Source organism: Hyperolius riggenbachi, chromosome 8 (genome assembly GCF_040937935.1).
Source record: "Hyperolius riggenbachi isolate aHypRig1 chromosome 8, aHypRig1.pri, whole genome shotgun sequence".
Taxonomy (NCBI): Eukaryota; Metazoa; Chordata; class Amphibia; order Anura; family Hyperoliidae; genus Hyperolius; species Hyperolius riggenbachi.
In genome coordinates, this window is record NC_090653.1 from 35,761,257 (window position 1) to 35,782,371 (window position 21,115).

General features: G+C 44.4%; 1 protein-coding gene across 10 annotated transcripts in view; it reads left to right on the forward strand.

The window, feature by feature from the left end:
* LOC137528712 (class I histocompatibility antigen, F10 alpha chain-like) overlaps positions 1–21,115 on the forward strand; it is a 318,384-nt gene that overhangs the window by 292,184 nt on the left and 5,085 nt on the right. For 5 of the 10 annotated variants that reach the window (XM_068250217.1, XM_068250213.1, XM_068250216.1 and 2 more), the window contains 5 exons: positions 677–727; positions 5,413–5,460; positions 7,718–7,753; positions 13,832–13,867; positions 19,626–19,682. In XM_068250217.1, the coding sequence (XP_068106318.1) occupies positions 677–727; positions 5,413–5,460; positions 7,718–7,753; positions 13,832–13,867; positions 19,626–19,681 (227 nt within the window). In that variant the 3' untranslated portion in view covers position 19,682. The remainder of the gene's footprint in view (positions 1–676; positions 728–5,412; positions 5,461–7,717; positions 7,754–13,831; positions 13,868–19,625; positions 19,683–21,115) is intronic. The other 5 variants (XM_068250212.1, XM_068250214.1, XM_068250215.1 and 2 more) reach the window with 5 other exon arrangements.

Sequence of the window (21,115 nt, forward strand, 5' to 3'; positions counted from 1 at the left end):
TGGCAGGTAAATCTGCCAGAAAATTGTATGGTGTGTACCTAGCATTAAGTGTCCTGATGCTGCCAATGTTTTTCCGGAGTCCCTCACTCCTTATTTGCTCCACTCCTTATTTGCCCCACTCCTGTACTTACCAGAGCAGAACCCGCAGTGGAGCAGGCCATAGTGGCTAGATACACACATTCAAACTGCACCACCCATCCAGGAAATAGAGGGGGTGAGGCGGTGTATCTGGGGGAAACTGCAGCAGGGTACTGTGTGCTGCCTGCAGGCTTGTGAGACCCCCAATTTTTCTCATTGCATTAATATTAAAACAGTGGCGCTCTGTATAATGAATGGCGCTCCAGCCATTTGTCTTGTATGGCTGTGCCCAAAAAGGACCCTGTCTATAACAGATTATTGCTGTGTACATTTCATGTGCCCCATCAGCTAAGTATTGCACCCCCTTGTTACACACCCCACCCCCCAATATATCTGAACCAGGGGCATTCACTGAAAACAGCAGTATGTGCTGCATCTATAATCTATAGATTATTGAGGGTGAGGCTATTTATCTAGTGATAAAGCAGTTGTAATAACAGCGGATTGGGCTCTGGCTGATTCATCTTCTAATCTATCTGAACAGTGTGAAAGAGAAAATGATTTCCTGATGCTAATATCTTCTTTCTGTGTGTTTCAGGGAAGCGTGCAGGTGGTGCTGCTGCTAATATCTGTGATGCACCTCCTGGTAGTAAGTAATGTTCTAACATTTGCTTCTCCTTTGCAGTGTCTGGTTATCAGGAGTGTTTGTTCAGCCAGTGTTTGGCTGTGTTTGTTCAGCCAGTGTTTGGTTTCTAGTTACTTTTCAGGAGAGCCGCTGCATTGAATCTCTGACCTCACAGATAAAGCAGCACAGGAGCACTGCAATTCTCAGAATTTTAGCGTAGATTCCATTCAAAAAGACAATGCAGTCTAGTGACTGTATGATGTCCTTGATGAATTTTCAAAGGTATGCAAAATGCATCTCAATGTTTGTAGTAGGATCAGGATCAATAAGAGGATGCCAGATTGGATCACCAAATCTGCTGGTGATCTGTTGACCTCTGCAGAATGATTAATTTTAGGGCATTGTGGTCTTTTTAAATCAAATCTGGAGCAAAACATCTATTTTTTAACTTTGTCATACTTACCTATGCAAAGGGAAGGTTTGAATACCATAAAGCTTTCCTGGTCCTCGACCATCATTCCTATGCCATCTCCAGTTGGGGAAGAAGAACGAAGGGAACACCGAGAGCCCAATATAGTGTAGTATGTACTGGTAATCGTAATATGTTAGAAGAGTACAAAAGTAGATACTCACAAACCTCAAAGGCAACCACTGTATAGGCAGGTGAGGAGATTATTATTATTATTATTATTATTATTGATTTATAAAGCACCAACATATTCTGTGGCGCTGTACAAAGTAAGAAACAAACATGGGGTACATAATAATACAGACAATGGTGTACACTAATATACAAGATACATAATTAGTGACAAAATACAAAGAATGATACAAAATACAAATTATAGAATTGGTAATGACAGTGATAAAATTAACATGATGAATAAAATGTATAATGGTTACCAAGACACAAAAGGGGGAGAGAACCCTGCCCTTACGAGCTTACAATCTAAAGGGAAGGGGGGTGGGGACAGGAGGAGGGGTAGTATGCAGCAAATATATAGAGGCTGTGTGTATTAGGATACCTAGCTAGGAGTGCAATTTGGTCTTAGGACAAAGGGAAGTGGCCTAAGGTAGCGCATATGCTTGTCGGAACAAGTGTGTTTTTAGAGAGCATTTAAAGGCAACAAAGGTTGGCGAGTGACGGATATGTTGTGGAAGGGCATTCCAGAGGAGGGGTGAAGCGCGTGCGAAGTCTTGTGAATGTGAGGATTTGATTCTAGAGGAGGACAACAGAAGATCATGTGCCGATCTGAGATTGCGATTGGGTTTGTATCTGGAAATTAGTGAGGATATGTACCGGGGAGAGAGATTGTGGAGAGCTTTGTAGGTTAGGGTTAGGAGTTTGAACTGAATCCTCTGGTTAATTTGCAGCCAGTGAAGAGCTTGACAAAGAGGGTCGGCAGAGGAAGATCGAGAAGAAAGATGAATGAGACGAGCAGCTGAGTTCAGTACCGACTGGAGCGTGGCCAGTCTGTTAAAAGGTAGTCCACAGAGTAGTATGTTGCAGTAGTCCAGACGAGAAATTATAATTAGATTAGACCTGTCCCCACTCAGGAATAAGAAGTCACTCTCTGTAGATAGGAAAAAGGTGTAACACCCCTCCATCAAGGGTGGACGCAAGTGTCTATGTAGTAAACAGAGGTGTCAAAAGAGTAAAATGAACAAAAATTTTTAAAAATTGCTTAGAAAGGCAGCAGTGGACTTACCTCCTGAAAGCATAAACACAAACTGCCAATTTCAAAATGACATAAATTTATTAGATACTCCACAAAGTGTTCGTTTCACAGGTATAATCTCGCTTTCTCAGGCAATAAAAAAAAAAGAGTACTGAAAGTCAGAGACAAACAACGGTACATCAGAACCATACACCATAAATATTACTAGTAAAACATATGTAATTGCATATAATTAGGTTGGTATAATTCATATGGTCAATTTATAATAGTACATGAGCAACACACCTCTGTGTAGTGTCTCCAGTTGGAGTTGCTTATTCTGCTAGGTCTGCGTCACTTCAGAAATTCTCATATCCCTGAGTAGCTCTGAATAAAAGCGCATACGTACTGTGCATGTGCAAGCTCACATCTTATTGTGTGTGGCTTAGTGAGCTCCTTGTTAGGACATTGTGCATAGCTCCCAACTGTCCCTCTTTTGGAGGGAAAGTCCCTCTTTGGGAGCCCTGTCCCTCTGTCCCTCTTTCCTCCTCATTTGTCCCTCTTTCAGGACTTTGTCCCTCTTTCTATGTAAATAAATATATTTCTCTACTAAAAATATGTTTGATAGACTCTAAACTTTATTTCCATCCTTTAAATTGATATATACTAATTTTAAAATGTTAATATGAAGGAAAATAAACCAGGATTGAATTATAAAACAACTTATTTTTCTTATGAAATCTTTATGTTATGCGTGACTAGGAGTGTGACGGGGGCGTGATCAGGGGTGTGGCAGAGGGGTGGCTTAGGTGTTCCTCTTTCTCATCTCAAAAAGTTGGGAGGTATGTATTGTGTAGCCTTATTCTCTGCACATGAAGCTGCCAGTAATACAGCAGTCTGTGCTGCCCCTATACTCTGTACAGATAATGGAGGGCGTGGCTTTATTTCCTGCACATGGAGCTGCCAGTAACACAGCAGTCTGTGCCGCTCCTATACTCTGTACAGATAATGGAGGGCGTGGCTTTATTTCCTGCACATGGAGCTGCCGGTAACACAGCAGTCTGTGCCGCTCCAATACTCTGTACAGATAATGGAGGGTGTGGCTTTATTTCCTACACATGGAGCTGCCAGTAACACAGCAGTCTGTGCTGCTCCTATACTCTGTACAGATAATGGAGGGCGTGGCTTTATTTCCTGCACATGGAGCTGCCAGTAACACAGCAGTCTGTGCCGCTCCTATACTCTGTACAGATAATGGAGGGCGTGGCTTTATTTCCTGCACATGGAGCTACCAGTAACACAGCAGTCTGTGCTGCTCCTATACTCTGTACAGATAATGGAGGGAGTGGCTTTATTTCCTGCACATGAAGCTGCCGGTAACACAGCACTCTGTGCCGCTCCTATACTCTGTACAGATAATGGAGGGCGGGGCTTTATTTCCTGCACATGGTGCTGCCGGTAACACAGCAGTCTGTGCCGCTCCTATACTCTGTACAGATAATGGGGGGCGTGGCTTTATTTCCTGCACATGAAGCTGCCTGTAACACAGTACTATGTGCCGCTCCTATACTCTGTACAGATAATGGAGGGCGTGGCTTTATTTCCTGCACATGGAGCTGCCAGTAACACAGCAGTCTGTGCTGCTCCTATACTCTGTACAGCTAATGGAGGGCGTGGCTTTATTTCCTGCACATGAAGCTGCCGGTAACACAGCAGTCTGTGCTGCCCCTATACTCTGTACAGATAATGGAGGGCGTGGCTTTATTTCCTGCACATGAAGCTGCCAGTAACACAGCAGTCTGTGCTGCTCCTATACTCTGTACAGATAATGGAGGGCGTGGCTTTATTTCCTGCACATGAAGCTGCCGGTAACACAGCAGTCTGTGCCGCTCCTATACTCTGTACAGATAATGGAGGGCGTGGCTTTATTTCCTGCACATGAAGCTGCCGGTAACACAGCAGTCTGTGCCGCTCCTATACTCTGTACAGATAATGGAGGGCGTGGCTTTATTTCCTGCACATGAAGCTGCCGATAACACAGCAGTCTGTGCCGCTCCTATACTCTGTACAGATAATGGAGGGCGTGGCTTTATTTCCTGCACATGAAGCTGCCAGTAACACAGCAGTCTGTGCCGCTCCTATACTCTGTACAGATAATGGAGGGCGTGGCTTTATTTCCTGCACATGAAGCTGCCGGTAACACAGCAGTCTGTGCTGCTCCTATACTCTGTACAGATAATGGAGGGCGTGGCTTTATTTCCTGCACATGAAGCTGCCGGTAACACAGCAGTCTGTGCTGCTCCTATACTCTGTACAGATAATGGAGGGCGTGGCTTTATTTCCTGCACATGAAGCTGCCGGTAACACAGCAGTCTGTGCTGCTCCTATACTCTGTACAGATAATGGAGGGTGTGGCTTTATTTCCTGCACATGGAGCTTCCGGTAACACAGCAGTCTGTGCTGCTCCTATACTCTGTACAGATAATGGAGGGCGTGGCTTTATTTCCTGCACATGAAGCTGCCGGTAACACAGCAGTCTGTGCTGCTCCTATACTCTGTACAGATAATGGAGGGCGTGGCTTTATTTCCTGCACATGAAGCTGCCGGTAACACAGCAGTCTGTGCTGCCCCTATACTCTGTACAGATAATGGAGGGCGTGGCTTTATTTCCTGCACATGAAGCTGCCGGTAACACAGCACTCTGTGCCGCTCCTATACTCTGTACAGATAATGGAGGGCGGGGCTTTATTTCCTGCACATGGTGCTGCCGGTAACACAGCAGTCTGTGCCGCTCCTATACTCTGTACAGATAATGGAGGGCGTGGCTTTATTTCCTGCACATGAAGCTGCCGGTAACACAGCAGTCTGTGCTGCTCCTATACTCTGTACAGATAATGGAGGGCGTGGCTATTAATGTATCTGCTGATGATGCAGTTATTATATGCTGAGAAATAAAAGCAGATTGGGCTTCAGCTGATTCATCTCCTGTATGGAGAATGTGAAAGAGAAAATGATTTTCTGATGCTAATCTCTTCTTTCTGTTTGTTTCAGAGAAGACTTCTGGTCCTGTTACTGGTAATAACTATACTCCAGCTCCCAGTAAGTAATATAATATGTGCTTCTCATTTGCAGTGTCATTATTACCTGTGTTGTATTACAATGTAACTCAACATTTACACGGATTTAGTCTAATGGTGCCCATACATGGTGCAATGTTTTAATTTTTTTCAATTAGATAATTTCCTTCGGTTATTCCATTAGATCGAATATAAAGATTTTTCAAACGTGTCCGATCAGATTTTTATTGAAAAAATGGGATAATCATTCGTTTTTCTTGAGCGAAATAAAAAAATATTTTTGACTTTCATCATGAGTCGAATGTTTTTATTGTACTATGTATGGGCACCATTAGTCTGATGCTGTGCAGGTAAATCTATAGCTGTCTACAGATCAGTATTATGCTGGGAATACACCTTGAGATTTTTCAGCAGATACTGTAGATGGTTTGATAGATAATTTCCAACATGTCCGATCTGATGTTCGATCGTTTTTCTGATCGATTTCTCATAGAAGTGAATTAAAATCGATCAGAAAACGACCCAAAAATCGATCAGAAAAATGATTGGAAAATCGACAAGACAGTAAATCTGCTGAAAAATCTCATCGTGTATTCCCAGCAGTACATGCAGGTATTCCATGGTGGGTGTTACATCCTGGCATTACAGCGAGGCATTGCTAGGATCTGGAAAGATCCAGGACACCCAAAACAGACATGGTCATGCAACAGAATGTGGGTGTAATCAGGGGTGGAGCCAAATGGACATGAACTTAGCTGTAGTGTACATATGCATTTCCAGTAATACATTGGATGAAGCCTTTTCTCCTTTAACCTCCTAAGCGGTAATCATGAGTTTAGCTTGGGGTAGGAAAAACATGCTAGGAGCGGTATCCCCGAGCTGAACTCATGGTAGCTGTCAGGAGGTCTATGCAGAGCAATGCGTGTAGTGGGCGTTTTAACTCACCTTCTGGGGGATCCCGGTGTCGGCCACCATTCTACTTCCTCTTCTCCAAGGCTCTGCTTCCCCTTGGTGAGATCGCCGTCTGTCGTCATGACGACATCCGGCAATCTCAGTAAAGGGTTACAGCGCCACCCGGAGGACGGAGGGAAAACTGCAGCGCTGGATCCCAGGGAGGTGAGTGAGAGCTGGTCTGCTGCAGAACTCCCTAGCAGCATGATTTTTTTCCAGGTTTTAGGATCTAAAAGCATGAAACAAATTGCACGGCTTTTAGACCCTAAAATCCGGAAAGAATCATAACGCCAAGGGGGTTAATAAAAAAAAAATGCACACATAAAAACCCCAAAACCTAAACAAGCAGCATATTACATGAATAGGTAGTTTCCCCTAAACATAATAGTTGCCTGGCTTGCATGCTGGGCTGGTTGGCCTGGCTTGCTGTTTTGTTGGGTGGCCTGATCCTAGGTTGGGCAGATGCCAGGTTGACTGGCAGTCCCCATCCCCACACAGTATTCCACGGTAGTCTAGTGCCCCCCTTCCATAGCATTCCCTGGGAGTTTAGCGGTCAATCCATCCCCACACAGTATTACTTGTTATCCTAGTGGTCCCCTCATCCCCCTACAGTGATCCCTGGTTATCTATTGGTCCCCCATAGTATACCCTGGTAGTCTAGTGGTCCCCACAAACCCCCATAGTAGACAAGATAAGACACAGAACATTTACACTTTTCTCCTGGCAGACTCAAAGCCCTTCAGGGCTGCAGCCACTTGGGCAACCAGGATCATTAGATAGCCTTGGCCAAAGACTCCTTATTGGCTTACATACTGGCTTAAAGCGGACCCAAACCAAACATTTTTTTAATTAAAAATATTTAGTTGCACCACTCTGACACATACAAAGATAAATAAACACTCCTTCAAACCTATGATCATTTCAGTGCATGCTTTTCAGCCTTCTCTTTTCACAGCTAGGGTTATACAGGGGGCAGCCATTAGCAATTCCTCCATTGCCGGACACCATCTACTCCACCAGTTTGCCGGAAAAATCCCGGCAATTTGAAAGGAAGGGAGGGGTTCCTCCAATAAATGTAAAATATTTTATATTTGTCATCATGCAGCTGAAAAAAGGCTGCTATTTATTATTATAATTTAGAAAATAGATTTTATTTCTGAAATCTTGTATTTTTAATTTAAGTCCACTTTAAGCAGGGATTTGAACCCGGGTCAGAAGCTCAAATCCCACATCAAAAGCAATAACATTGGGCTCTGGCTGATTCATCTCCTGTATAAGGATGTAAAAGAGAAAATTATTTTCTGATCTCTTCTGTCTGTGTGTTGCAGGGAAGCACCTAAATTCTGATAGTGATGATTCTCTCGGTAAGGAATATTATATGTCCTTCTCCTCTGCAGTATGGTTACTACCTGAGTTGTATTAAATGTAACCTTTTAGGATAATGTAGCCTTTTCGGATAAATTTAGTAATTTAGTGTTAAGGGGCCCATACACTCAGCCGATTTTCTGGACGATCAATCGATCGATCAATTGATTGGTCGATTGCAAATCGGTTGACCGATTGGCGGACGATTTCGATGGATTTACATCGAACTGGCAGGGTGGAAAATCTAGGTCGATCTGTTGAGATTGCTTATCATTTTGCATTGGCCCTAATGGAAATCTGATGGCAAAAAAAATGCCATCAGATCGATTTTCAATAGATTTCAAACTGAAATCTATTGGAATTCTATCCTAGTTAAAAATGTTCCTAAAACACATCAGATAGATAAGAAATCTATCTGATGATCTATCTGCTGCTAATCTGACGAGTGTATGGCCGCCTTTAGTCTGATGCTTTTCATTTTTTCTCTTCTCTCTGTGGACCAAATCCTATTCAAGATGATAACAGATACGAGCTACTTATCACCTTGCCATCGCACAAATCCTATTGCTGGTTTCTTTTGCGAGATGGCCAAAAGCCCGAGAAATGCTCCCAGGTGACGGGCGATGGGGAATGCTGTTCCCTTCAGCACCATGGCACTTCTGCCTTTCTCCCAAGAGATGCGCTTGCATCCGCTGAACATCTGCCGCCATCTTCCGCTGCCTCTGGATGTCTCCTTTTAATAAGGGGGTCTCCAAAATAAATATATAAAGTAAATGATTGTATGTGCAGTAGTAATAACAAATAGAACATTACCAGCGTCTGCTATACTTTTCCATTTTGGGCTGAAATTCTAAGTGTAAAAGTTTAAATTCAATGTGACTTAATATGACACGTCGATGTGTCTTAACATCGGGTTCATTCAGCTCCCACAAAAAAGAGGTATAATTACCTCTTAAGGTTTTCAGCACTACTCTGTTATCCGGAGTGTTTGTTCGTTCACATACAAGTGTTTAGTTTCTAGTTACTTTTCAGGAGAGCTGGTTCTGCATTGGATAAAGCAGCACACAGCTGCTGCATGTCTCTACAGAAATGATGCATATTGTGGGGACATCAGACATTGTAGTCCAGGGAATGTCCTTACACAATTTTATAAAAGCATGTAGGAAATGCATCTCAGTGTGTATCATATTGCAGATCACTGTATCTGACAGTGATCTATTGGTCTATTGCAAACTAACTGAGAGATTTCCCGTCCACTTTGGTCATTTTAATTGAGCTGGTTGGGGAGGAGCAGCAGAAGATTGGTGCATTGGCATGAATCGGTATAAACTAGCGGTGGCAGCAGTTCAATACAGATTTCCACATTCTCACTTTTTTCTCAAAAAAGGTACAGTGTGTGGCTTAGTGTATTCAGCAGCTCATCATCAGGACATTGTAGGGTCGTTTCATAAAGCATTACCTCATTCGGTAATAAAGAAAACAGCTGACTTTACCGAGCACTTAGGTAAATATCAATTCATAAAGGCTGTTACAACATGAAAAGCTGAAATTCCAGAGCAGTGGGGTAAATTACCGACTTGTGCAGTAAATACCTCAACAGATGACAGTAACTGTCAATTCATAAAGCCTACAACATGTGGTAAAGCCACGTAGAAATACCATCTGCTTTGATGTGATGAAAAGAGTGCGGAGTCTGCCATGAAGCTGCCAGTAACACAGCAGTCTGTGCTGCTCCTATACTCTATACAGATAATGGAGGGCGTGGCTTTATTTCCTGCACATGAAGCTGCCGGTAACACAGCAGTCTGTGCTGCTCCTATACTCTATACAGATAATGGAGGGCGTGGCTTTATTTCCTGCACATGAAGCTGCCGGTAACACAGCAGTGTGTGCTGCCCCTATACTCTGTACAGATAATGGAGGGCATGGCTTTATTTCCTGCACATGAAGCTGCCGGTAACACAGCAGTCTGTGCTGCTCCTATACTCTGTACAGATAATGGAGGGCGTGGCTTTATTTCCTGCACATGAAGCTGCCGGTAACACAGCAGTGTGTGCTGCCCCTATACTCTGTACAGATAATGGAGGGTGTGGCTTTATTTTCTGCACATGAAGCTGCCGGTAACACAGCAGTCTGTGCTGCCCCTATACTCTGTACAGATAATGGAGGGCGTGGCTTTATTTCCGGCACATGAAGCTGCCGGTAACACAGCAGTCTGTGCTGCTCCTATACTCTGTACAGATAATGGAGGGCGTGGCTTTATTACCTGCACATGGAGCTGCCGGTAACACAGCAGTCTGTGCTGCTCCTAAACTCTGTACAGATAATGGAGGGCGTGGCTTTATTTCCTGCACATGGAGCTGCCGGTAACACAGCAGTCTGTGCTGCTCCTATACTCTGTACAGATAATGGAGGGCGTGGCTTTATTTCCTGCACATGGAGCTGCCAGTAACACAGCAGTCTGTGCTGCTCCTATACTCTGTACAGACAATGGAGGGCGTGGCTTTATTTCCTGCACATGAAGCTGCCAGTAACACAGCAGTCTGTGCCGCTCCTATACTCTGTACAGATAATGGGGGGCGTGGCTTTATTTCCTGCACATGAAGCTGCCGGTAACACAGCAGTCTGTGCTGCTCCTATACTCTGTACAGATAATGGAGGGCGGGGCTTTATTTCCTGCACATGGAGCTGCCAGTAACACAGCAGTCTGTGCTGCTCCTATACTCTGTACAGACAATGGAGGGCGTGGCTTTATTTCCTGCACATGAAGCTGCCGGTAACACAGCAGTGTGTGCTGCTCCTATACTCTGTACAGATAATGGAGGGTGTGGCTTTATTTCCTGTGCATGAAGCTACCGGTAACACAGCAGTCTGTGCCGCTCCTATACTCTGTACAGATAATGGAGGGTGTGGCTTTATTTCCTGCACATAAAGCTGCCAGTAACACAGCAGTCTGTGCTGCTCCTATACTCTGTACAGATAATAGAGGGCGTGGCTTTATTTCCTGCACATGAAGCTGCCGGTAACACAGCAGTCTGTGCTGCTCCTATACTCTGTACAGATAATGGAGGGCGTGGCTTTATTTCCCGCACATGGAGCTGCCAGTAACACAGCAGTCTGTGCTGCTCCTATACTCTGTACAGATAATGGAGGGCGGGGCTTTATTTCCTGCACATGGAGCTGCCGGTAACACAGCAGTCCGTGCCGCTCCTATACTCTGTACAGATAATGGAGGGTGTGGCTTTATTTCCTGCACATAAAGCTGCCAGTAACACAGCAGTCTGTGCTGCTCCTATACTCTGTACAGATAATAGAGGGCGTGGCTTTATTTCCTGCACATGAAGCTGCCGGTAACACAGCAGTCTGTGCTGCTCCTATACTCTGTACAGATAATGGAGGGCGTGGCTTTATTTCCCGCACATGGAGCTGCCAGTAACACAGCAGTCTGTGCTGCTCCTATACTCTGTACAGATAATGGAGGGCGGGGCTTTATTTCCTGCACATGGAGCTGCCGGTAACACAGCAGTCCGTGCCGCTCCTATACTCTGTACAGATAATGGAGGGTGTGGCTTTATTTCCTGCACATGAAGCTGCCGGTAACACAGCAGTCTGTGCTGCTCCTATACTCTATACAGATAATGGAGGGCGTGGCTTTATTTCCTGCACATGAAGCTGCCGGTAACACAGCAGTGTGTGCTGCCCCTATACTCTGTACAGATAATGGAGGGTGTGGCTTTATTTTCTGCACATGAAGCTGCCGGTAACACAGCAGTCTGTGCTGCCCCTATACTCTGTACAGATAATGGAGGCCGTGGCTTTATTTCCTGCACATGAAGCTGCCGGTAACACAGCAGTCTGTGCTGCTCCTATACTCTGTACAGATAATGGAGGGTGTGGCTTTATTTCCTGCACATGAAGCTGCCGGTAACACAGCAGTCTGTGCTGCTCCTATACTCTGTACAGATAATGAAGGGCGTGGCTTTATTTCCTGCACATGAAGCTGCCGGTAACACAGCAGTGTGTGCTGCCCCTATACTCTGTACAGATAATGGAGGGTGTGGCTTTATTTTCTGCACATGAAGCTGCCGGTAACACAGCAGTCTGTGCTGCCCCTATACTCTGTACAGATAATGGAGGGCGTGGCTTTATTTCCGGCACATGAAGCTGCCGGTAACACAGCAGTCTGTGCTGCTCCTATACTCTGTACAGACAATGGAGGGCGTGGCTTTATTTCCTGCACATGAAGCTGCCAGTAACACAGCAGTCTGTGCCGCTCCTATACTCTGTACAGATAATGGGGGGCGTGGCTTTATTTCCTGCACATGAAGCTGCCGGTAACACAGCAGTCTGTGCTGCTCCTATACTCTGTACAGATAATGGAGGGCGGGGCTTTATTTCCTGCACATGGAGCTGCCAGTAACACAGCAGTCTGTGCTGCTCCTATACTCTGTACAGACAATGGAGGGCGTGGCTTTATTTCCTGCACATGAAGCTGCCGGTAACACAGCAGTGTGTGCTGCTCCTATACTCTGTACAGATAATGGAGGGTGTGGCTTTATTTCCTGTGCATGAAGCTGCCGGTAACACAGCAGTCTGTGCCGCTCCTATACTCTGTACAGATAATGGAGGGTGTGGCTTTATTTCCTGCACATAAAGCTGCCAGTAACACAGCAGTCTGTGCTGCTCCTATACTCTGTACAGATAATAGAGGGCGTGGCTTTATTTCCTGCACATGAAGCTGCCGGTAACACAGCAGTCTGTGCTGCTCCTATACTCTGTACAGATAATGGAGGGCGTGGCTTTATTTCCCGCACATGGAGCTGCCAGTAACACAGCAGTCTGTGCTGCTCCTATACTCTGTACAGATAATGGAGGGCGGGGCTTTATTTCCTGCACATGGAGCTGCCGGTAACACAGCAGTCCGTGCCGCTCCTATACTCTGTACAGATAATGGAGGGCGTGGCTTTATTTCCTGCACATGCAGCTGCCGGTAACACAGCAGTCTGTGCTGCTCCTATACTCTGTACAGATAATGGAGGGTGTGGCTTTATTTCCTGCACATGAAGCTGCCGGTAACACAGTAGTCTGTGCTGCCCCTATATTCTGTACAGATAATGGAGGGTGTGGCTTTATTTCCTGCACATGTAGCTGCCAGTAACACAGCAGTCTGTGCTGCCCCTATACTCTGTACAGATAATGGGGGGCGTGGCTTTATTTCCTGCACATGAAGCTGCCGGTAACACAGCAGTCTGTGCTGCGCCTATATTCTGTACAGATAATGGAGGGCGTGGCTTTATTTCCTGCACATGGAGCTGCCAGTAACACAGCAGTCTGTGCTGCTCCTATACTCTGTACAGATAATGGAGGGCGTGGCTTTATTTCCCGCACATGAAGCTGCCAGTAACACAGCAGTCTGTGCTGCTCCTATACTCCTGTACAGATAATGGAGGGCGTGGCTATTAAAGTGACACTGCAGCAGACAAAAAAAACGTATGATATAATGAATTGGTTGTGTAGTACGGATAATTCATAGTACATTAGTAGCAAGGAAAAGTGTCATATTTTTATTTTAAGTTATATAGCTTTTTCTATAACATTGCTTCATTCTCTAATGTATGCAGTTTGCAAACTATACTCTGAACTTTCCTGCTGTGTTTCATAGTTTAAAATACAAAGGGTCATTAGCTTTGCAGTAAAACCTTAAAGAAACAATAAACAGTGAGAGACAGGTTGAGATAAGTGCTTCAGAAAACAGCACTGTAGCCGACCAAGTTGGGTCAGAGAGCTCAGAGAGGCTCTTTTGCATATATAACAAGTGAAGTGTCTCAACTCTTCCTGTACTGGAAACAATATGAGACGCCTATCTGTGCGACTAATGTTATATTTCTTAGCTGTACTGCGCATACAAATCATTATATCATACGTTTTATTTTCACTTAAGATTCCCTTTAATGTATCTGGTGATAAAGCAGTTATTATATGAAGAGAAATAACAGCAGATTGGGCTCCGGCTGATTCATCTTATGTATGAAAAAAGAGAAAATGATTTCCTGATCTCTTTTCTCTGTGTGTTTCAGGGAAAAACTCAAATTCTGATAGTGATGAATCTGTTGGTAAGTAATATTATATGTGCTTCTCTTCTGCAGTATCGTTATTACCTGTGCTGTATTAAAATGCAACTGCGCCTTTTAGGGTACATTTATAGTCATTTAGTGCTAGTCTGATGATTAGCCTGTTGACTCTACTGCTACCTTGCTACCGCTTCCTGGAGCCCAGACCTGTATGGGTGCACACATCATCTTGGTATGGACCTCCTACTTTTAATCTAATATTTCTGACGTTTGTTTATACAGTTTCAGGTGACATTGACAATGCCCTACATCCAGCTCTCAATGCCAGTTACCAATGTGATCCACACTCCGTCTCAGCCCCCCGTCCCGCCAGCCCATTTCTCCTCCAGCTGCTGCTTTCAGTCCTCCTTACACGCTACTTATACTTATATTATACACTATCGGGTGGCATTGACAATTTACTACATCCAGCTCTCCATGCCATTTACCAGTGTGATCCAAGCTCCGTCTCAGGGCCCCCTGCCTCCTCCTACTGCAGCCACCTTTCAGTCCTTCGTTCACATAAACTGTATTATACACTTTTGGGTGGCATTGATGAAGCACTACACCCAGCCCTAGATGCCAGCTATCATTGTGGTCTCCCTGGTGATAGCTGACCAGAGGCTACACTCTTATACTGCTCTTAGGCCCCGGTTACACTTAATCAGTTGGTATGCATTAGTGTGCTTTAGAGCACGTTGGTACGCATTTTTTTTCCATAGCCTTTAGACAAGGTGAATACCGCTCATCCCACCACTCCTCTGACAGTGCTCGACCTGGCCCGCAAAACCAAGAAATCAAAGTGAAGGAAGAAGGGTCCGCACTTTTCACGAGAAGCGAACTTTATTGAAGGACGTATCCATAAACAACCAAGGCAACATCTATGCAGCTAACATGTTTCGGACAACCTGTCCTTAATCATAGCTAACATGATTATGGCTAAGTGGCAAGATAAGTAGGAGTCCCAATGCATTGTAGACGCCCATCACTCCGCCTAAAAGAAAGAGGGAGGAGTAAAACAATGAAGATGGGCGAATGCACTGGGATAACCGACAATCATGCCAAATCAGCATATGTAAAAATATACAAATATACAAAAAATACAAAAATGTTTTACATAAAATATATAAAATATGTAAGATCACAAAATACATAAGAAACACATGTAATCCCATGAGCATAGACAGAAGTAACACTGTAACCTGATTGAGATATATGGCAAAGCACATTGACAACAAAGAATAGTGGCTCTCAAAATAAGTGACATCGCACGAAGATGGGACATGATAAGAGGATGAACGAGGGGGGGGGGGGAGGGGAGAAAGAGAAGGGAGAGGGGGGGGGAATAGGGGGGTTGGGAAAGACAGAGAGGGGGGGGGAAGAGGAGGGGAAGGAGGGGAAAGGGAGGGCAAGGGGGGAGGGAAAAGGGGGGGCGGAAGGAAGAGAAGAAAAGTTACCAAGGAATGAATATCCAACTTATATAATAGCTGCCAAGTCCCATCTAGCATTTATGCCATGTGGGGCCCTGGTGTTCATTTGAAAAATCCATAGAGCTTTCTTACGTAGCAACTTTTTATATAAGTCACCCCCCCTTTTTGTAATAACCACCCTCTCAATCCCACAAAATGAAAAACTCGTCATGTCCCCCTTGTGAACCTCTCGAAAAATGTTTGGCCACATTCGTAATGTTAGAAGTGTGCCAGGCAGCGCCCAGGTAATGTTCAGCTATTCTCTGTCTCAAAGGCCGGGTCGTGCACCCCACATACTGTAACGAACAAGCTCCACAAGTAATGAGGTACACAACATAGCAAGTACCACAATTAATAAATTGTCTGATTTTGAACCCCCGGCCATTTGAGACAGAGACAGCGGTTTTGGATGTCCTATGGGCATGACAATATCTACAAGTGGAAATGCCACATTTGTAGGAACCCACTGTGGACAACCAAGTTTTCCTCGGAGACCCTGAGCAGAATAAACTAGGAGATAGCAGTCGCCCCAAGGTAGGGGCACGTCTACTAGCAAACTTGACACCACCCCCCAAAACTTGTGAGAGGTCACCGTCTACCTGTAAAATCGGAAGATATTTTTTCATGATATCGGTTACTTGTTTATATTCCATGGAATATGAGGTAACAAATGTGAGTCTGGAAGATTCCTGTTGGTCTGAGTGAGGGGAAGAGTTGATTAGCTCTGGTATAGACTTTCTAGCAACTCTTGACCTGCCTTGTTTAACACACCATCCGGGATATCCCCTAGCTTTCAATCGATTTTCTACGATATTCAGTTCTTGAGGCAAACTACTCCTGTCAGAACAATTACGTTTGGCTCGTGTGAATTCGCCCAGAGGAATACCACGGATGGTGTGTGCTGGATGACAGCTGTCTGCTCTCAAGACAGTATTTCCACTATGTCAGGTGACATTGACAATGCCCTACATCCAGCTCTCAATGCCAGTTACCAATGTGATCCACACTCCGTCTCAGCCCCCCGTCCCGCCAGCCCATTTCTCCTCCAGCTGCTGCTTTCAGTCCTCCTTTCACGCTACTTATATTATACACTATCGGGTGGCATTGACAATTTACTACATCCAGCTCTCCATGCCATTTACCAGTGTGATCCAAGCTCCGTCTCAGGGCCCCCTGCCTCCTCCTACTGCAGCCACCTTTCAGTCCTTCGTTCACATAAACTGTATTATACACTTTTGGGTGGCATTGATGAAGCACTACACCCAGCCCTAGATGCCAGCTATCATTGTGGTCTCCCTGGTGATAGCTGACCAGAGGCTACACTCTTATACTGCTCTTAGGCCCCGGTTACACTTAATCAGTTGGTATGCATTAGTGTGCTTTAGAGCACGTTGGTACGCATTTTTTTTCCATAGCAGTGCATTGGGAAGAAGATTTTCGGTTAAAATGTGCCATAAGAAAACATGGGCATTACTTTGAAAATCAGTTTTCTTTCAGTTATAACTGAAAGCAACTGATTAAAGGGAACCTTAACTGTGGGGGAAAAAAAATTCACTTACCTGGGGGCTTTCCCAAGCCTCTTGCAGCCGTCCTGTGCCCGCGCCGGTCCTTCGGTGCCCTCCGGTCTCCCTCCGCGGCTAAGTTTCGTTTTCGGCCGACTGCCAGTCGTCCTCGGGCAAAGCGTCCTCTTCTTCCGCATTCCCCGTCGTAAAGAGCCGTAAAGCGCGTCTGCATGGCAGGCAAAAAGACTTTCTTGGTCGTGGTTTTTGCAGCCGCCTCTATGCGGGTCAATCAGCACGTATCTCCGCCTCTCCCCCGCCCCTCTCAGTGAAGGAAGACTGAGAGGGGCGGGGGAGAGGCGGCGATCCGGGCTGATTGACGCGAATAGAGGCAGAGCTGCGCTGCCTCTATGAGGAAAGAGCCCGCGATGTACCCCCGTGAGTTTGGGGTGAATAAGGGGGCAGCGTTAAGGAGCATTAATGTTAATGAGGTTTTTAAAGTAAAAACCTAATTTTCTGGAAACTTCAGAGTCTCTTTAATGGATGTAAAATAGATGTAAATAAAGGAGTCAGCATATATTTTTTGTGTGCTGTAATTTTTTTCTACATGTTTGTGTAAGACAGTGAGCCCTGAGGGCACACTGACGGCGACAGGGCACTGGCATAGTCCATGTTGATATGTGATACCAGGTGTAAAACAGAGCACTGCAGTTTATTCCCTGGCTCCCCCACCCGTAGGAGTTGTTACTCATGTGGCCGCCGCAGTAACCAGCCATCCGTTTTGCTCATATTATGACCGGCCAATAGTATGTTAGGTTGCACTTCCATATGCACATTGCTCACAGTGTCCCGCCGAGTCAATGGATGTTTGCCATTGAGGCAAAGGAGGGCAGAAGTGTTCCGTTCTGACAGAGCGCTGTAATACATAAAACTGTGGAATATCTTAAAAAGTCATTTTTAGGCGAAGGAAGATAGATACAATTGTTTATTTCATTAGTTTGTTTTCACCTCGGGTGTCCTTTAAGGACTGCAGTGATAAGATAACACTCAATATGTTTTCACTTGCCTTATTATCACCAACATGATATTAGTGAATTGTGGCCAATGATTTATTACAGATTATTAATAATTATCCTGACTTTATTATTATTTGTTCATTGTCACATGGTATAAATAACCCCCAAGCTATTGATATGGGGGTCATCTGTCTTTTGTTGCCAATACTGGCAATGTTTGCAGGTTTCCTCTGATTTTTGCTAATTAAACAGTAAACTGTTTATCAAAGGGCATCCCGCCAGAAACGTCGTGCTGGTTTTGCTATACTGTGTATACCGCAATGAAGCATAAATAAAGTGAAGCATTGGAAAAGTTTCCGCTGAGGGTTGAGTGCCTATGGAATGCTTGTATACTGGATAACAGTTATGATACATGGAGAAGGGAATCCTGCTCTTAAAGAGGAACTCCAGTGAAAATAATGTAAAAAAAAAAAAAAAGTGCTTCATTTTTACAATAATTATGCATAAATGATTTAGTCACTGTTTGCCAATTGTAAAATATTTCCTCTCTCTGATTTACATACAGATATTTATCATATGGTGAAATTTTTACTGCTGGCAGGTGATGTCACTGGAAGGAGATGTTGCTTGCATTTTTGGCAGTTGGAAACGGCTGTTATTTCCCACAATACAACAAGGTTCCCACAGTGTGATGTCAGTACCTCAGTGCTGTGAGGGCCTGTTTCCACTACACGCAGATTCTGCATGCAGAAAACTGACTCCAATTAATGCCTATGGGCCTGTTTCCACTGAACGCGATTTTTCTGGTGCAGATTTATCCCAGGCATTCATTGGAGTCAGTTTTCTGCATGCAGTGGAAACAGGCCCTGGGTGCTGACATCACACTGTAGGAGGGGTTTCACCACAATATCAGCCATACAGAGCCCCCTGATGGTCTGTTTGTGAAAAGGAAAAGATTTCTCATGGGAAAGAGGATATCAACTACTGATTGGGATGAAGTTAAAGGAATACTATCGATACCCAAGTGTTCTAAAATGACAATGTACAAATAATGTCTAAGTAGCTGTGTAAACATTTTCCTACTTTGTATGTTAAATATCAGAGGTAAAATCTGTAATTTGAGGGTAGGATTTAGCTATATTGGGACAAAACAATTGCAGAAGGGGTGTCTGCTTCAATGCACAGCCAGTGTTGCATATCAGACTACAGAAAGCAAATATCAAACATATCAAATGCTGAAAGCAAAAACAGTATGAAAAGCTGTGACAATTAGTTACATTTCCTCTGCTCTCTTCAGACACGTCAGTCAGAAACACAGGACACAGGAGCTGTAGCTGTTCTCTCTGTCACACACAGAGCTACACATAGAGTTCACTGATCAAGTGTGAGGGGAATTTCCCCTCTCCTCAAGGCTCAGTCAGCCGTCAGTTTTGGCATCAGTAAAGTTTGAATGTATATTGATAACAGTAAACAAAGAAGTTGCTACTAAAATGTATACACCAGTACTTAGCAGCACTTCCCAAACAATTCCTGTGTCAATAGAAAAAAAATATGTGAATCGATAGTGTTCCTTTAAGTTATTGTTTACGGTTTCTCTTTAATTCTATGGATGACTGTTTGGAAAGATAGAAGTATGGACGCTACCTTCGTTTTTTATTCAAATCGAGCAGTTTTCTTTCTCTGCTGAAAATAAATAGCTCAGTTTATATTCATGTTTATATTAGAGTATATTAAGAAGTTCAAGCACACTAATACAGCTGCAATTATCTCTCAACAGAAAAAGACGAGAATTCCTCCAACTCATCAGATACTCCACTGATACCCTCAGTGTAATGTAAGTGTCGGAGTCCCATCACCCACCTGCCGCCTCTCTGCTCCTCTATTCCTGTTACAGGGTTATCACTGCTGTCATGCAAGGAATGCTGCAGGAAGAGAGTCGCTGAGATTGTGTCATTATCCACTTAACCACCAGCCAACGCCGATAGGCGGCGGCTGGTCGCATGTAGGTTTCCTGTCAGTTCACGGCGGGGGGTCCGTGGACAGCCTGCGAGCCTCCAATCGCGGCTCGCAGGCTAAATGTAAACACCCGGGGAAGTAATCCCCGGTGTTTACATTGTACGGCGCTGCTGTCACAGAAGCGCCGTAAAGGAGATGAGCGATCCCCGGCCTCTGTATAAAATCACTTTTCAGCACTCTGCAACTGAGAAAGTACCAAAAAGTAGGTGAAAGAGCACTGAAAGGTGAAATTTATTCAGAGTATTTTCTTGCTTGCTGGTGGCTTGAAAGGTATTTTATTGAAAAAATGAGAAATATCGCCTAGGAAAATTTGCAGAAAAAGTAAATCGGATTGGGCCCATTGTGGGGACTGGGGAGCATAAATACTGTACATGAGAAGTTCAACACACTGTACAATCAGGACATCCAGCAATACAATACACAAAGTTGATGTGTGGTTTGAGACATCACCAATTCTGGTACGGTACATGTTCATGTGATAAAGTACAACAGAAAATAAAAAAGACTCTGCCCTTGCGAGCATTTAGTGGAACCAACACATTACTGCTAATCAGCTGTATGTTAAAGGAGAACTGAAGTGAAAGGGATATGGAAGTTGACATGTTTATTTCCTTATAAGCAATACTAGCTGTCTGGCTATCCTGCTGATACTTTTAACAATAGCTCCTGAACAAGCATGCAGGATATCAGGTTTTTTCTGACATTATTGTCAGATTTGACAAGATTAGCTGCATGCTTGTTTCTGGTGTGATGCAGATGCTTCTGCAGATAAGTAGATCAGCAAGGCTGCCAGGCAACTGGTATTGTTTAAAAGGAAATGCATATGGCAGCCTCCATATCCCTCTCGCTTCAGTTGTCCTGAAAACACCAGGCCTATATAACCTATGGGATTCACAAATGATACCTTTTTGGAGGAAAAATAGGAATAAAACGTAGCTTTTAATTTATAACTCTAAAATAGAACAAGTACAGGAACATGTACAGTGGACATGTGAAACAATTGGGTTGGCGGATATCATGTTATTAGTCACTACGACAGACCTGCCAATTTCCCAATATAGACTTATTATACCCCTACACCCAAAACCCTACATGTTTCGTTTCTTTAAAGGGATACTGTAGGGGGGTCAGGGGAAAATGAGTTAAGCTTACCCGGGGCTTCTAATGGTCCCCTGCAGACATCCTGTGCCCGCGCAGCCACTCACCGATGCTCCGGCCCCACCTCCAGTTCACTTCTGGAATTTCAGACTT